Consider the following 15,819-nt stretch of genomic DNA (forward strand, 5'->3'; position numbering starts at 1 on the left):
GTTTTCCTTGCTCACCCGCCCGCCGCCGATAGTGTGTTTCCCGTTTGGGCGGCGCAGAAGCTGTTCGTGCAATTCGTGGAGGCAATAAACCCGTCCTTGGGTTGTACCACTGCAGACTGGAAGGCGGGGAAGGTGGTGTTCACACACAGGATGGACTATTTATCTTCGTACCACACAAAAAAATAAATCCCACCATTCAAAACAAAACACAAACATGTTTATACGGAAAGCTGGCGTGTCGGGAAGGAAGGAGATAGTCTTGCCTTTTCTCACCAGCTAGTTTGTGTATCTGTGTGTGGTGATTTTGTTTTGTGCTTTGAAACGTTTAGGGTTGCCGTATATTCAAGCTCTCCAAAGCCAGGCACCCTAATTTGCATACGATACTTGCATATGTGTGAGAGTCCCAGGGGCTGCTCTGGCGGGGGGCATTGACTTCTCAATTTCCTGTGGGGTGGGGCACGGCGGGGCCCATAGGAGGAGAGGTCTTGGTGGTCGCAAGCATGGACCCCCCCCCGCTAAGCAGGTGGGAGACTACACATGTGAGCCCTGTAAGATATCCCCCTTAGGGGATGGGGTCACTGGGCAGAGCACCCGCGTGCCTAGAGCACCCTAGCTTTTCTCCTTGTTATACTCTTTCAGAGAGTGGAAGGACAAAACAGGACTGTGTTGTTGAATTGACTGATGATCTAGAGCATGAGAGCTTGCTGATGCTCCCTAGTGGGAGGGCATTGCCTCCCCCCGGAAATGTGGAGGCCTGGAACCCCTCCCCCTGCCGCCACTGCCCCCACCGAACAGTCTGGTGGAGGCATTACCCCCTCTGGGAAATCCCGGAAGGGGCTTGAGCCCCGCCACCCCCACAAAGTTTACACCCTTGCCCCCAGGATTCTTAGGGGCTCGCTGCCCCCACTCCTGTGCCTCCTCCAACCACTGGACTGGTTTGAGGTTTGGCTGAACTGGGCTGAACCCACCAGTCTAAAGTCTGACTGACACTTAAACCACCTGTGCACACACCTACAGTATTGTCATCTAATAGTTGGAGAGGATCTCTTTTCCTGATCCATTTACCTAAGCATTAAACACCCAGACTTTATATCCCAACACTTTCTAATATGCAAGTTCATTGTATATGTCATAGGAACATAGGAAGCTGCCACATACTGAGTCAGACCATTGGTCCATCTAGCTCAGTATTGTCTTCACAGACTGGCAGTGGCTTCTCCAAGGTTGCAGTCAGGAGTCTCTCTCAGCCCTATCTTCTAGAAGTGGGTTTTTAAAAACCTGATTTAGAATGTAAACGCTACAAACACTGCACTTCACAATACTTGTTGCAACCCGATCACTCTATCACTCTCTTTAAGGAGAAAAAGGTCCCTTTCCATTTATGGGAAACGAGGTGGCGTTTATACCACCAAGTACTACCACTTAATGCGGCTAAGCCATGGCTCCCAAAGGACCAGCAAGAGTGTTCTAAAATCACCTGCAAACAGAAAGCTAGTGAGCTAGGCAAAACATTCAGGGAAACCCATTCACATTTCTTAAAAGAGTGTGTGGTAGCCAAAAGAGTGAGTCAGGGAGTAAGCAAGCTGTTAGAGTGGCCTGATTTGGAAAAACAGACTTGGGAAGAACTAACCTTGGGTTTGAGTGATAGAACCTCTTTTCGAGGTCCCAGAAAGAAACCTTCAAGGAAACGGGACGGAACGGGTGCCCTCATACTAGGGAATTGGAACGTTCCCCTTCTAGTAATCAGGTTAGTAAACCTGTATGTCATTTATACAATGCTCCTGCATAGGAATAGGGAGGGAATATGCGACCAAGAGGTTCACGTGGATGAGTCAGTAAATCTCTTCTGGAAAAGTTTGTATGGTTATGTGCAAAAAGACAAGTGTATCTCTTCTAAACAGCAATGGGACAAATTATAGAAATGGACGTTGGATGTAACCCCCCCGATTACCTGATGTGCCTTGTAATCCCCCATCCCCGAGTTACAGTACTGCCTGCATATACTTTATAACCCTGTGTGTTTCCAAATCCTTGTGTGTAAATCTTTGTAGATATATGATGTACAAACAACCACTATGTATATAATTGTGCTTTGGCAACATACTGTATGCTTCGGTAGTTTGTTGGTTCAATAAAAAAATCTTGTCCTATAAAAAATAAAAATCTCCTATCTTGGAGATGCCAGGGAGGGAACTGGGAACCTTCTGCTCTTCCCAGAGCAGCTCCATCCCCTGAGGGGAATCTTGCAGTGCTCACACTTCTACTCTCCCATTCAAATGCAACCAGGGCAAACCCTGCTTAGCTAAGAGGACAAGTCATGCTTGCTACCACAAGACCAGCTCTCCTCTCCTGATTGTATACATCTGATTAATTAGTTGATTAAGTGCCTTCAAGTCGGTGTCGACTCTTAGCGACCACATAGATAAATTCTCTCCAAGATGATCTGTCTTCAACTTGGCCTTTAAGGTCTTTCAGTGGTGCATTCATTGCTGTCATGATTGAGTCTATCTACCTTGTCTAATAAGCTGTGTGTAGTGCTGTCATGGATTACTCACCAACTGCAAAAGGCCACCAGTGTTCCCTCTAAGGTGTGCACACGCTCACATGTTTTTTGATGTCCGCTCAGCTAATTTATGATCCTGCTCAGGTCAAATCAGGAAGGTCCCACTCTGAATGAGTGTGTGCACACACTGCCTTGATACTGCCACCCAAAACAAAACTCATTTCACACACAGATGAAAAAAATTAGAACACTGACTACCACCCCACTCCATTTTCCAGTACCTGAATATGCTATTTATTGGTTTAAATATGCTAATTTGAACATGCTATTTATAGGTGAAGGTGAAGATTTCAGATAAGATTGGTGAAGATACCAAATCAAAGCTCATGCTGAGGAGCAGTACTGAGTGCATTTTCAGCACCACTGAATTCTGCAATTGACCCTACAAAACTGGTGCTATGAATTAAGGCTTTCATGCTTGAGCCTTGTCATGGCTCAAGAGATAAGAACATAAAATGTAACCCCAAATGATTCCCTTTGAATCATTTCAGCGAGGGAGCATTCATGTGACTTAAAGCAAAAAATTTAAAAACACAAAAAATAATATCTATAGAAAATAAATGAAACTACACTAAGTTTGAGATATTAATAGTGGCAATAGAAGAAAAATACACTGAGAGCTTTTCAGTTAATAGTACAGGACCATGCGCAATAATGCCATGGGATTTGTGTGATGAAAGCAAACCACCTACACAGTTCTCTTCAAAATACCTCAAAGGATAAGAAGAAAAACATGTTGGCGGCCTGAGAATCTGCTCTGACTGTTGTGCGGATCTGTGAAAGTTGTTAATGAATAATTAAATGATAGATAATAAACATTTTGCATAAGTGACTTTTACTACAAGTTTTGAATAAGGTTTTTTGACAAAAATGAACTACCTTACACCTAATTAATATTACAGCATACGAAAAACATTCATAATTATAAAAGGGGGGGTTGCACTTTGGCGTATCACATTATGTGTATTAATTTGCTTCTTCCTAGAGATCCTCCTCTTCTTCCTCTAGCTCCTCATCCTCTGGATCTTCATTCTCCATCATGTTGTCACAGGCATCCTCTTGGTCCTATGTATTTTGCGATGCAGAGAAACACATGTCGCAACAGATCAACCCTGCTTTACGACAGCTCCGTCTTCCTCCCTGGCATCTGGAGGTGATGCATCCACACCTCACACCAACTGAAGTACAGCCTTCGGAGTTGGGAGTTGATCACTCATTATTGGTATCCAGACACCCCCATCCATTTTCCAAACATATTTTTAGCCTACTTTTCAGTAGGCTTATGAGATCACCTGGCATTGTGTGTGTGTGTGTGTGTGTGTGTGTGTGTGTGTGTGTGTGTCCCGCTACAACTCTGCAATGCCTGGACCAATATGAACCAAATCGGGTACAGTTGTAGGGACACACAGGGACACCTTAACAGTGTAGTTTGTGATCATGTCCCCAATCCAAGATGGCAGATGCGTAAACATTTGAAGTGCAAGTAGGCCAACTTGTGAACCGCCGTAGGGTTCACACAGGGATGCCCCAATGATGTAGTTTGTGGTGATGTCATCCACACCAATCCAAGATGGTGGCTGTGTGAACTTTTGAGGTGCAAGTGTACCAACCTGGAGACTGTCTAAACGATTTGAACCAAATTTGGTATAGTTGTAGTGAGTGACACACAGGGACACTTCAATGGTGTCGTTTGTAATGATGTTTTCCACCCCGATCCAAGATGGCAGACACATGAACATTTGAGGTGCAAGAAATCTAACTTGTGGACCTCGATTTGAATCAAATATAGTCCAATTGTAGAGACAGTGAAAGGAAAGTAGGCTGATTAGTTCTTACTAGAAAAACCTGTTCAGGTAATAGGATTACAAGCTTCATGATCATATCATTATTCCAAATGATTGCTTGATGTTGTGATACATCTCTTGTAGGTGGAAGGCTTTCAGATTGGGCTTGTTTCTTGGTAAACAGCCACCACCTTAACCTATCAACCTGTGAGTTCTGTGTACGAGGCAAGTAAAACTGACATATAAATTCCTCAAGGGCAGCAGATGTACCATCGTTGGGGAGTAAATCCTTCCCCAGGCTTGCAAGTGCATTTACAATACAATCATTGGTTTTGCTGATGGTTTATGACAATCCGGAAGTTTAGTGATTGTACTTGGGAGTTTCTTCAGTGAGTGGTTTTCAGTTTATTATTTATGGTCATTGACCAAATCATAACACAAGTATACAACACATACACAATTTAATTTCCCTTCATAACAGTCAGGGAAGTATGCACTCTAAAGGCAATATAACAAAACTTTGCTACTGTATTAGAGACAGAGGAGACCCTATCTGAAAGTAGAAAATTTACTAAATGATCATCGGATTGGCCTGGCAATCTGGACAGTATAGGAAAAATTAAATGATGTTTGAACTCCTGATAAAATTTACAATATAATTAAACAGGAGCTACTGTTTCAACTTCACCGGAATCACAATGACACAATCGAGCCTCCAGGGGGAGATGTTGAAATCTCCCAGTCAATAAAGCAGATGGAAGAGCATTTAATCTGGCTCTTGAAAGAGCCCATCGAAACTTGCTAAAAGTAATGTTGTACAGATATGAAGCAGGAGAAAGACCAACCCTGGTCTTTATAACTTTATAAAACTCGGGCAAACAAGCCCAATCGTTTTGAATCTCAATGTCTTCTAATCTCTGACAGACTACTCTTTTAGCACTCACTAAGTTCAGTTCCAGTAACAGCTCAGGAGATAATCCCTTAGAAAAAAGTTTATTGATCACTGTTAGGCACCAGGCCAGCTGTGGGTCCATCAAGAGAAACATGGGAATTACAGATGTATTTCACATTACAGATGTATTTCACATCAGTTACAGATGTATTTCACATTACAGATGTATTTCACATCAGTTCACAGATGTATTTTTAGCCAATAATAAATAACTTGAAGCCAGGCCCGCACCTCTACCCTTAGTAGGCCAGCCTCTGTGCGTATAACTACACTGGCGGTACATCTCGATGTGCCAGAAAGAGCTCTCAAAAAACCTGTCTGTATGCTCTCTAAAGCAGCAAAATCATTGTAAGGGCCTAACTGAACACCATGCAAAAGTTCAGGTATTACTTTAGCTGAGTACAATTTTAAGGCTGCAGGAATAAAACCACCACCCTGAGCATGGTGAAATCTCCAAATTGCTACCGCGATATGTCTTGCCGTCTTGGAAACCATTTTAACATGTGCAGATTTTCCACCGTTTTGCTGGAAAACCAGTGAGTGGTTTTGAGTTCTCCCAGTTATCTCAGTTACTGGTGCCTCATCTTCAGCCTCACACCTCTGATATATAGCCACTGCTGTTCCATGAACGGTTTGTTTACCATCGGGCATATCTTTAACAAAATCAGTATTGCCTATTGCAAAGAATATGAATCTTCCTTCAACTACATCAGGAGGCAAATAGATGTCATCATTGACCAGCATTCTTTCTACAACAGTTGTAGCCATCTGTGCCTCAAGTCTTAAAATCCTGTTATAGTCAACACACAAACCAAACTGATGCAACATGTTGACAAGCTTCTTGCTTCGAAAAGCTTGGTGAACTGCTATTGCAATTTCCATTTGTTGAGGCATTTCATGGGTGAATCTTAGAGTCGGTGATTTATGTTTTGGACCTGGTCCTGGGACAGAAACAAAGACACTGTAGTCTGAGCTAAACTCATGGCATGCTGGTTAACTTCACAGTCTTTATTTTCTGTGGATAGACTTGTTTTTGGTCCGTTGAGAACCCAACGGAAGAAGCTATACAATTCATTCGGAACATTCCGATCTGTAACTTCTGTAAGTGAACCAGAAAATACTCATCTCTCTGCTTTCGTAATAAATTTTTGTAGAATCTTAGCAGCATCATAGAATATTTTCATGTCATTTCCATCAGTATTGAGATGAGCCCCTGGTGGTGCAGTGGTAAAACTGCTGCCCTGTAACCAGAAGGTTACAAGTTTGATCCTGACCAGGGGCTCAAGGTTGACTCAGCCTTCCATCCTTCCGAGGTCGATAAAATGAGTACCCAGAATGTTGGGGCAATATGCTAAAATCATTGTAAACCGCTTAGAGAGCTCCGGCTATAGAGCGGTATATAAATGTAAGTGCTATTGTTATTGCTATTGCTCTCTTCTGCTAACTGAATTGTAGCATCTCTTAAAATTTTGATAAAAACATGTTCTGATTCATTCACTCATTTTGTTTTATGGAATTCTACATTTGTTATATTATGCTGTATAAGTTGCTTTGTTTTTTTGCAGCTGGGATGGCTGTCCACATTATTTGCCATAAGGATTCCTGTGTATGCCTCTTGAAGTTGAGCCATTTGTTACATGTGTTGCCCAGCACCATTTGTGGTATTTAATGTCAATAGCATGTGCATCTTGAGGATCAATGGATGTACAAAGTTTGACAAGCAGTTCTCATTCCCACTTCTTTCAGCTGCATCTTTAGGTGGCTGACCAGCATTTTCTGTAGCAATTAAATGCAAAGGATTCTTCTTTTAACCTGGTCCATTCTCACAAAAGAAACACAATTCCCTTTTGTAAGGTGATGATCGAGATCGAGTGAAGGTATTGCTTGACAGTATTGGGTCTTCCTCCTCAGTATTCGGTTTTATCTTTTTTTCATATTGTTCTTTGGTACATTTGAGCATTTTGATATGAATAGTCTCTTGATAACATTTTCTATGCCACGAACATCATTTTGCTTGAAGATCATCGCGGTGTCTACTAATCTCAGGAAAACCTTTGTCTCCATACTCAGCACACTCCCTGATAAAGCTCAGTAATTTTTCATAGGATAAAGCAACAGGCTTCTCCACCAATGCTGCATTTGTCTGTATCTGACAGATGATACAAAGCGAGTAGTTATTGTCATATCTTGCTACTTTAGCTCCACAGACTTCAGGGTGGGAAATGCCTTCTGTTGTTAATCAATGAACAACAGTCTCAACAATATTTAAGTGGCTCTGAGGATCTGAAACACACAAAACCCACAAATTGACAACTATACCAAAACAAATGTGTACACATCAAAAACAACCTCACACCCTTATCTAGGGAAATGTCATGATCAGCTGGTGTTCAGCTGGTTTCCACAACACGCAACTCCCCCACCCCAACCTCTGATAATGTTGAATTGCATTTTTATGTTATGAAGAGAGTTAAATCACTGCCTAACTGTGGTTAATTACATTGTTGGTTTAACAGACATGAATATAGCTTTTGTATTATAGAATACATAACAAATTAACTCTCTAATGAGGGATTATAAAAAAACAGAGTAGATTCTCAGACTGCCAATTTTTTCTTTCTTGTTTTTAGAGGTATTCTGAAGATAATTACATGTGGTTTGCTTTCATCACAAAAATCCCACAGATTTCCAAATCATCGTATATGCTCCCACACTATAAGGCTACTATCCTACACACACACACACACGGGATAAAATCTGATTAAAACCAATCATACTTACTTCTTAGTGAACTCCCCCCATAGGGTGTAGTACTTGGTTCAGGCTAGTGGGTGTGGTCAAGTAGAGCTACTCTGCTGTGAGTAGACCTCAGAAGGAGATAATGGATGGATGTCTGATCATGAGACAGAAGTTTAACCAGTCTTCCATCTAAGGTGTGCACCTGTGCATGTACACACAAGTTCTGATGTCTGCTCAGTTAATTTTAGATCCTGCTCGGGAAGACCCCACTCTGAATACATGTGCATGCACACTGCCTAGATATTGCCACCCAGAACAAAACTCATTCTGCATACAGATGGGGGTGGGAATAGAGAGAACACTGGCCCTAACCCCCAGGGCTCTAATTCTATCTATCTATCTATCTATCTATCTAGTTATAGTTTTATATATGTTGCAAAATGGTGTTCCAATATAGCCTTGGAGCACAGGCTGCTCCTCTCATGGGGCCCTCTATCACCCCCCTTTCCCCTCGAGCCCTCCTTCTGTTGGCAGCTCCTCCTGTTCACTGCTGCAGGCATCCACCCACCTGTCTCGCCCTCCTCTTCTACCTCCTCTGGACTGCAGGGTGCTCTAGCTAGCCAAAGCTTCTGGCGGTCCAGAGGAGGAGGCAGCCAGTGAGGCACCTGGTTCTGCATTAATTGCTGCGATGCCTCCTCTTCTCTTTCTCATTAGCTGATCTGGCAATGAAGAAGCAGCAGTAGCAACAGAAGTGACAAAATGGAGGCAAGGGGCAGAAGGAGGCGCAGTGGCAAGGCAGAGGCTTTGTGCTGGTGGCTGCCGCTGCCACTCGAAAAGAAAATGTTCATTTATTGAAGAGGGGCCTCCTCCAACCTTGTTACGCCACTGCAGCCAACGCCTATGATTGGGAGGGGGTTGGAAGCCTATAGGAACATACATTTCTGAAAACATAATGGAATATTTGTAGACAAGTTTAATTATTTATATATATCCAAACATTAAACTATTTCAATCTCTTTCATAAACATAATTCAGACATCTCTATATTATTATCTTATCCATCTTTGGTTATTTGGCACACATTGCAGATCTATAACATTTCATCTCCATAGGCTTTGCACCCATCATTTTAAACACTTCCATCTTTTCAGTAGGGTTTCACATTTCTATTAAAAATTAATCTTAACTGATACAAATTAATTATATGATATATTTTACCTCATGGTTCATACAAACAAGTCTTTCATAAGAGCCCCTCATTTTCAGATAATTTATCTTAATAGTTAACTTGGCAAAACAGCCCTTTCTTCACTTCCTATATGTAGCATATATCAGTAACATTCTCGTGACTGCCCTGAGATCATATACTAACTGTATGTCCGCTGTTATTAATGGTTGTAGAGACTTGTGCACTATGTACTTTTATTTTCCCTTAACATATATTTTTATACATTCTTTGGCAATGGAAGTGTCAACACAAATTGTATTAAAGCTTAACAATTTGGACAAATCTTTACAGGGAATGCTCTATTTTAGACATTTGGTGGGGGGGCAGTCCACATGTAGATAGCACTGGTTGAATTGGACTTTTAATGCCAATTTTTAAAAAATATATACATTTGTTAAATTCCACAGCAATTAAATCCAATTTAAGTCGAGACAACTTTTCTTCAAAATCCTGGCAGCAGCATTCTTAAAAAACATTCCTTGACTTTCCTATACACGCATGTACATACAAATACACATACAAATATACTTTAACATTTAGCACAGCTAAGGTCACATTTTTAAAAAACAAAAAAAGACACAAATGCACATATGATGATCATAATCATAACAATACAATAATGCTCCCTTTCTACAAAACTGGACTAGGTTTGGGCACTGCATGTAAAGCTATTGGGAGGCACATATTGAAGAGGGGATTTACAGTAAACTTCAGGAGTATGGCTGCAATCTCATAACTTGATACCACAGTATTTTAGAAAGGGAGACTGTGGTTTTCAATAATATCAACAAGTTAATGTAAAAAACTGAAATAACTTTACTCAACAATGACAGACACCTTTTTTAAACAATTTAGACATTTGTTGAACTTTTACGTGCACGTAAGGCCTCTAACACTAAGTAAGCAGCATAGTTTTTCTTCACAGCAGAAATATATTTGTCACTTATCAATATACTGGAAGAAAGCACAGATTCTGTTAAGAATATATTTGTATGCACCTCTAGCACAGTGCAACTGATACAAAAGAAAATACACAAAAACCCAGACGTGCTCAGTACCTCAGTAAATTGCCTAAGCGAGCAGCAACAGCCCTTTTGGGCTACCAGATTTATGACATTTTAAAGTAACATCATTTTTAGCGGGGAGGACCCTTCACAATAGGCATATTTTTGAATTCTCATTATGGCTTACTAAAATGGATTCAGTACCTTACAACAGATAATGATAAAGATATTTGATTTCATAAGAACAGGTTTTGGATATAACGAATCACAGTATCTCCTGTTCTTAAAATGTGATTTTGGACTTTTCACAGACACAGATAAATGCTTTCTTTATCTAATATACAATGTCATTATTGAAAACATTTTTGTAAACATCTCTGTATAATACAGAGATATGCTTGTTGGCTACACTGTCAGTTTCTTATCATTTTCACTCAATATGTGAAATAAAAGAAATATAATCCCTAACCATAAGCAAAGAAAAGCTCAGTCTGAAATGAGAGAAAGGATAAGTTATATCTTAAATTAATGTCATACTAATGGAAATATTTAATCTGTAGTTCAGGTAACCAACTTCACATGTGATGCCCAAGCAGAAGAGATTGCAACATGCTCTACTGCAGAGCAAAGAGTACTGCTGTTGTGATTCTGAGATAAGAAAAAAAAAATAGTAAAGTTTATTTGTCTGCCAGCAGGTCGGTACATTTAACATTGTATCACACTGCGGCGTTTCTAATGCATTTAAGCATGCAGAATATAAAAGAACCAAAGTGACACACACCATTACATTCTCTGTGAAAAAAGAGCACACCATAGTGTGGTGTAGAGGCTTAATTGGTTTAAAGTGACATAAGTTATGCAAATTAGTTTCTTAATGAGAATGGTAGCTATATATTTTGATTATGCCATACCTGCATAGTTTCAGAAGCCATTTCTATTCATGAATATATATACTCTAAACGTAGCCTCCCAAACCAGGCTATTTTGATAACCATACATATGGCTGGCACAACAAATCCATTTTAGAAACCTTAAAACATGAATCAAATTAATATGCATAATCATATTGATGCCAGAATAAAAAAGTTTATGAGTTTCTTGAAAATTAACAGTTACATTCATATTTCATTTAAATTTAAACTGCAGATCTGTCATGGTTTGGGATGAATAAGCTATATATATATGTATTTCCAAAAGAGTTGTAACTGATAACAATTAGGTTTTTTCACACAGAGAATCACGTCTAATTGCAGATTAATATATGTGTACATGGAAATAAATATTTTTTCATATTGCATACTCTTAGTATGCAGAAATAAATATTCCCTACAATATCAGCTCCTGATCAATTTGTAATGGAAACAAGATTTATATATATTTACAAATACAAACACAGCAGATTGATATATTAGATCCACACACTTTCCCCCTGTTGCTTTATAATAAGGTTGCTGAACATTCTGAAGCAAAATATTTAGTAACATTTACTTTATTTGCAGAATATTTGCCCCAACTGTCCACATTAGTGCATAGTATTAACAGTCTTCCATTCACTAGTCTACATTTAGCTTTTCAGGGAGTAAAACAACTTATAGGTTTATATCTCAGAGTGTGCAGTTGCAAACAAAGGACAGAAATAACTCAAAATCTCACTCTGATCTTTATCTGCAGTTTGATCTTCTGATACTAATTGGAACACATGTAGTGAGAACGCATCCTGCAGCTCTGCAGTTATATTATAAAAATAAACTTTAGGATACTATGTTAAAGTGGCCAACCTCAAAAAAGGGCTTCTTTTTTCTTTTCTTTATTTCCTTGCCTAGTTTTTGTTAATGTAATTTGTTATACTGAAGAAACTGGGGAGTCCCATACTGAAGAATCTGAGGAGTGCAGACTAAGCTGTTGTAAATTAATTCTGTGCCCAGGAAGATTTCAATTTTAAGTCACTCCTCTGTCTTATGGTCTGCCCTGAGTCCAACTAGATCTGTCCAAAGGCGTGGCTTATTTTGTAAAATATATTGTCCCACATGTACTACACAGAATACTAGATGCATTCCCTAGTGCATATAAAGTGCTCTTTTAATTACTTACAGACAAATATGAAGACTAGAGGAATTTCTCTCTTTCTTCAAATGTACTGCTGTCTCCCTCTGTCCTGAGTCAAACATGTGACTCATCAAGGTCAACATCCGTCTGCCCCACCTCAACATGCGTGAAGCTGAACTGTCTAGAAAGAAGGGGATTCTCCATTCCATTATCCTCACTAATGTGAAGGATAGTGTCTCCATGCTGTAATAAGCTAGTGGTCTCTAGGCCTGTAAAGTCTTCACTGTCAGAAAGCTGCGTGGGTGGAGGTGTACTGTGTGCTTGAGCTAACTTCGGGTCTGAATCCTCCTCTGGTTTTTTCTCCTTTTCAGCAGAAAGCATCTCACTCTGGAAAGAAGAGAGTTTACACTCAGGCTACAACTTATGGGAAGAATAAGAAAGGATCATGCAGAGTAAAGATACTTATATATTTGGTTACAAATCAACAGTAAATTGCAACTGGCTTTAAACAACCATCACCTCTTAAGAGGCTCTACAGCCTTTAAAAACAATGCAACGTTCCACAGAAGCAGGACCCAGGCGTGAAATTCTAGATACTCGGCTTCCAGGCCTTACTCATATCTCTTCTCCCCACCAGGGCTGCTTTTAGCTGCCCTCCGCTTTACTGTCACTGTTGCAGTGAGGCCAACCACGTGTAGGCCTCAAGCATCTCCGTGGAGAGGCTCCAGACCAGCGCTTTATTAGCTGAAATACACTTCTGCTCCGGGACTCCTTTTCAAAGGAAGAGTGAGAGGCTGGAGTGGAGGAGGGGGATGCTGCTGAAGAGGATGCTGCTGGGGGTGGGTCTGGGACAAGGAGGTGGAAGAGTGGGAGAAAAATCTCCTCAGCACATGAAGCAAGGGGGGCAGCAGCCCACCACATACCTTGCTTCCACACAACCAAAAATGGAGAGCGCATACAGTTCCCAAACCCAGGTAGAACACCATTTTTGATTGCGTGAATGACCTCAGTGAATAAGAATGTACCACAACTACTCTTAAGACACGATCGAGGCGGGTCTCACAATGGTGAGACCCGCCTCCAGAGGGTTTGTGGGGCTAAGCCCGCTCTCCCCACAGATGATCATTGAGCCCTCCCCAGGCAGCCGGATTGGCCGCCCACACAACTGCCGGCTCCGTCACGGAGCCAGCAGGGGATGCGGGGATCGGGGGCCGCGTGGCCCCCAGAAATTCCAGCATGCTGTGTGCGAGTGCACAGAGCATGCTGGATAGACCCCCAAGCCGGGAGGCTGCTTTTTAGCCTCCCAGTTGGGGGGTCTCCTCATGAGTTGCCACGGCGCGGTGTTGTGCTGTGGCAACACACGATCGTAGAGCCCAGGTTAGCGGAGTGCTCGCTCCGCTAACCTGGGCTTAGGGGAGGGCTCTGTAAGCGGGTAACCTGCTTGAGAGCAACCAGGTTCACATGTGAGCCTGGTGGTTCTCATGGTTTCCAGAAAGCAGGCTAGGCTCCCTTAGCCCACTTTTGGGCGATCATGAGAATCGCCTCAGTGGGTTGGTTTAGATGTAATGAAAGCCCATGATTTGTGTCCCAGACATATAAGCAAACCATGGTTTTTGTAGTTTTCCTCTTCCCTAAAAATCCCCAGACGACATTCCAAAAATGTCCTGCAAGGGTGAAAAAACATCCCAAACCTTGGCTGACCAGAAATGCCAAACCACATTCACCCAAACTGTGATATGCCAATCAGCTTCAAAGCATGTTTTTAGATCCTGGCTTGGTAGTCACCACACACAAGCAATGGTTTGTCATACAGTACTGATTCAGATATCACAACAAACGATGATTTTATTTTATTCCTTAAATCAGAACCAATGCAACGAGAAAATAAATGGAAAACATGTATGCACAGAGAAATACAGAGAGCCTCTTCTCACAAGCAGTGAGAAGGGCTTGCGGGCGGGCTGCGGGGTTAAACCTACCTTCCCCACAGACAATCGTCTCCCCTTCCCTGGGTGGGTGGATTGCCTGCCCAGATGAGCTTGGCTCTCCCAGCAGCTCCAAGGGTCAGGGTGCTGGGATGCACCGCTGTGTGTCGTCCCACCCCCTAGAGCTCCAGTAATGCACCGTGCAAGTGCGCAGTGCATTATGGGAACCCCTCCCCCATTCCTGAGTGCCAGCACTCGCTCCCTTAACCTTGTTTTACTGTGTGGCTAAATAGGTGGGTTTGCCATCGTGGAGCCACTGGGATCGGCCCAATCCTGGTGGTTCACATGGACGTGCAAAACCGGGCTGGGCTCCCTTAGCCTGGTTTTGCACGCGTGTGTGAATAGCCTCAATATGTGCTTAACAAACGTTAGCTAGTAAGTTCCATAGAGAGGAATCACATGCTTTCTACATTCTCCAGTGAATTACCTGACTAGTCACTTGACTGTGGAGATCGGCCACAATAATGGCAGGTGAGGAAGTCAGAGCAGGTTTATTTGTGGCTTCTTGTTTGCCACCTTCCGTAGGGCTGCTCCTTTTACTGCTTTGTTGCTGGGCTGCTGTAGGTGCTGGCTCAGGAGTTGCGGTTGATGCTTCTGACTGAGTTTCAGTGAAGGTCACAGATCGCTTTTGATCCACTGCAAGATTAGACCATAAGCAAGCATACACTTTCAGCATAAAGCTAAATATGTCTTACACAGTGGACATGTTAAAGAATTCCAAGTCTTATATGAAAGGAGGCCAACCAGCAGAATTTAGGAACCCCTTCATGAGATTTTGCTTCTTTGTTTGGCATCTTCTCATATTGAACATTATCTCTATAGAATTAAAAGGTGGATGAAGGGGGAAACTCCACAAACCAGAACTCTGATCCTAAAGACATTTTTTGGAAGTAAGCACTAGACTTGTAAAAGAATATTCTCCTGCATTATTTAGCATAGGAGAGAATATTTCAGAGAATTATGCTACCCATTCTATTAAAAGCATCAGAGAATATTCTTTTACACGTTTAGTAAGCACCACCAATATAAGACAGAGGTACTGTTGGCGGTTGTAACTTACTTTGAAGGTGGTATTCACTGGACGGAGTTGTGCTCTAAGAGCATGTCTAAGTGGGTTCTGCAGCTCAGAACACCCCTTTCCAAACTTGGTGGATGCGCGAGGTGCTCATCTGCTGGAAAGAAATTATCTGAGTGCAGCTACCTATGCTCCTTTAGCAACATCCAGATGGACCTAAGCATCATCTAGCTTGGGGCAGTGGGAGAGAAGAGACAGAAACAGCCTGAGTAGCTGCCATCATCCAGCACCCAAATTTTCAGGCAGCCTCTCCCTGCCCCAAATGCCCCCACAGAGTGACATAAGGAATATCTTACTCGGAGAGGAGGAGAGAAGAGTCAGATGCAGCTTATAAGATTACCTGATTTAAGAGTGCAGTATGAAAAGATCTAGCTCTCGAGAAGCCTTTTTGTTGCTGTTCTGTCCTGCTTTGTTGTGTGATCTGCAGGGACATATTTTTGGAA

General features: G+C 41.8%; 1 protein-coding gene across 11 annotated transcripts in view; it reads right to left on the reverse strand.

Annotated features, from left to right (window-relative positions):
- Window positions 1-8,993: 8,993 nt before the first annotated feature.
- LOC128339464 (protein unc-80 homolog) overlaps window positions 8,994-15,819 on the reverse strand; it is a 254,333-nt gene continuing 247,507 nt past the window's right edge. For all 11 annotated transcript variants that reach the window (XM_053283443.1, XM_053283442.1, XM_053283439.1 and 8 more), the window contains 2 exons: window positions 14,729-14,937; window positions 8,994-12,703 (listed from right to left, as the gene is read on the reverse strand). In XM_053283443.1, the coding sequence (XP_053139418.1) occupies window positions 12,431-12,703; window positions 14,729-14,937 (482 nt within the window). In that variant the 3' untranslated portion in view covers window positions 8,994-12,430. The remainder of the gene's footprint in view (window positions 12,704-14,728; window positions 14,938-15,819) is intronic.

This window comes from Hemicordylus capensis, chromosome 1 (assembly GCF_027244095.1).
Source record: "Hemicordylus capensis ecotype Gifberg chromosome 1, rHemCap1.1.pri, whole genome shotgun sequence".
In the NCBI taxonomy this organism is placed as follows: Eukaryota; Metazoa; Chordata; class Lepidosauria; order Squamata; family Cordylidae; genus Hemicordylus; species Hemicordylus capensis.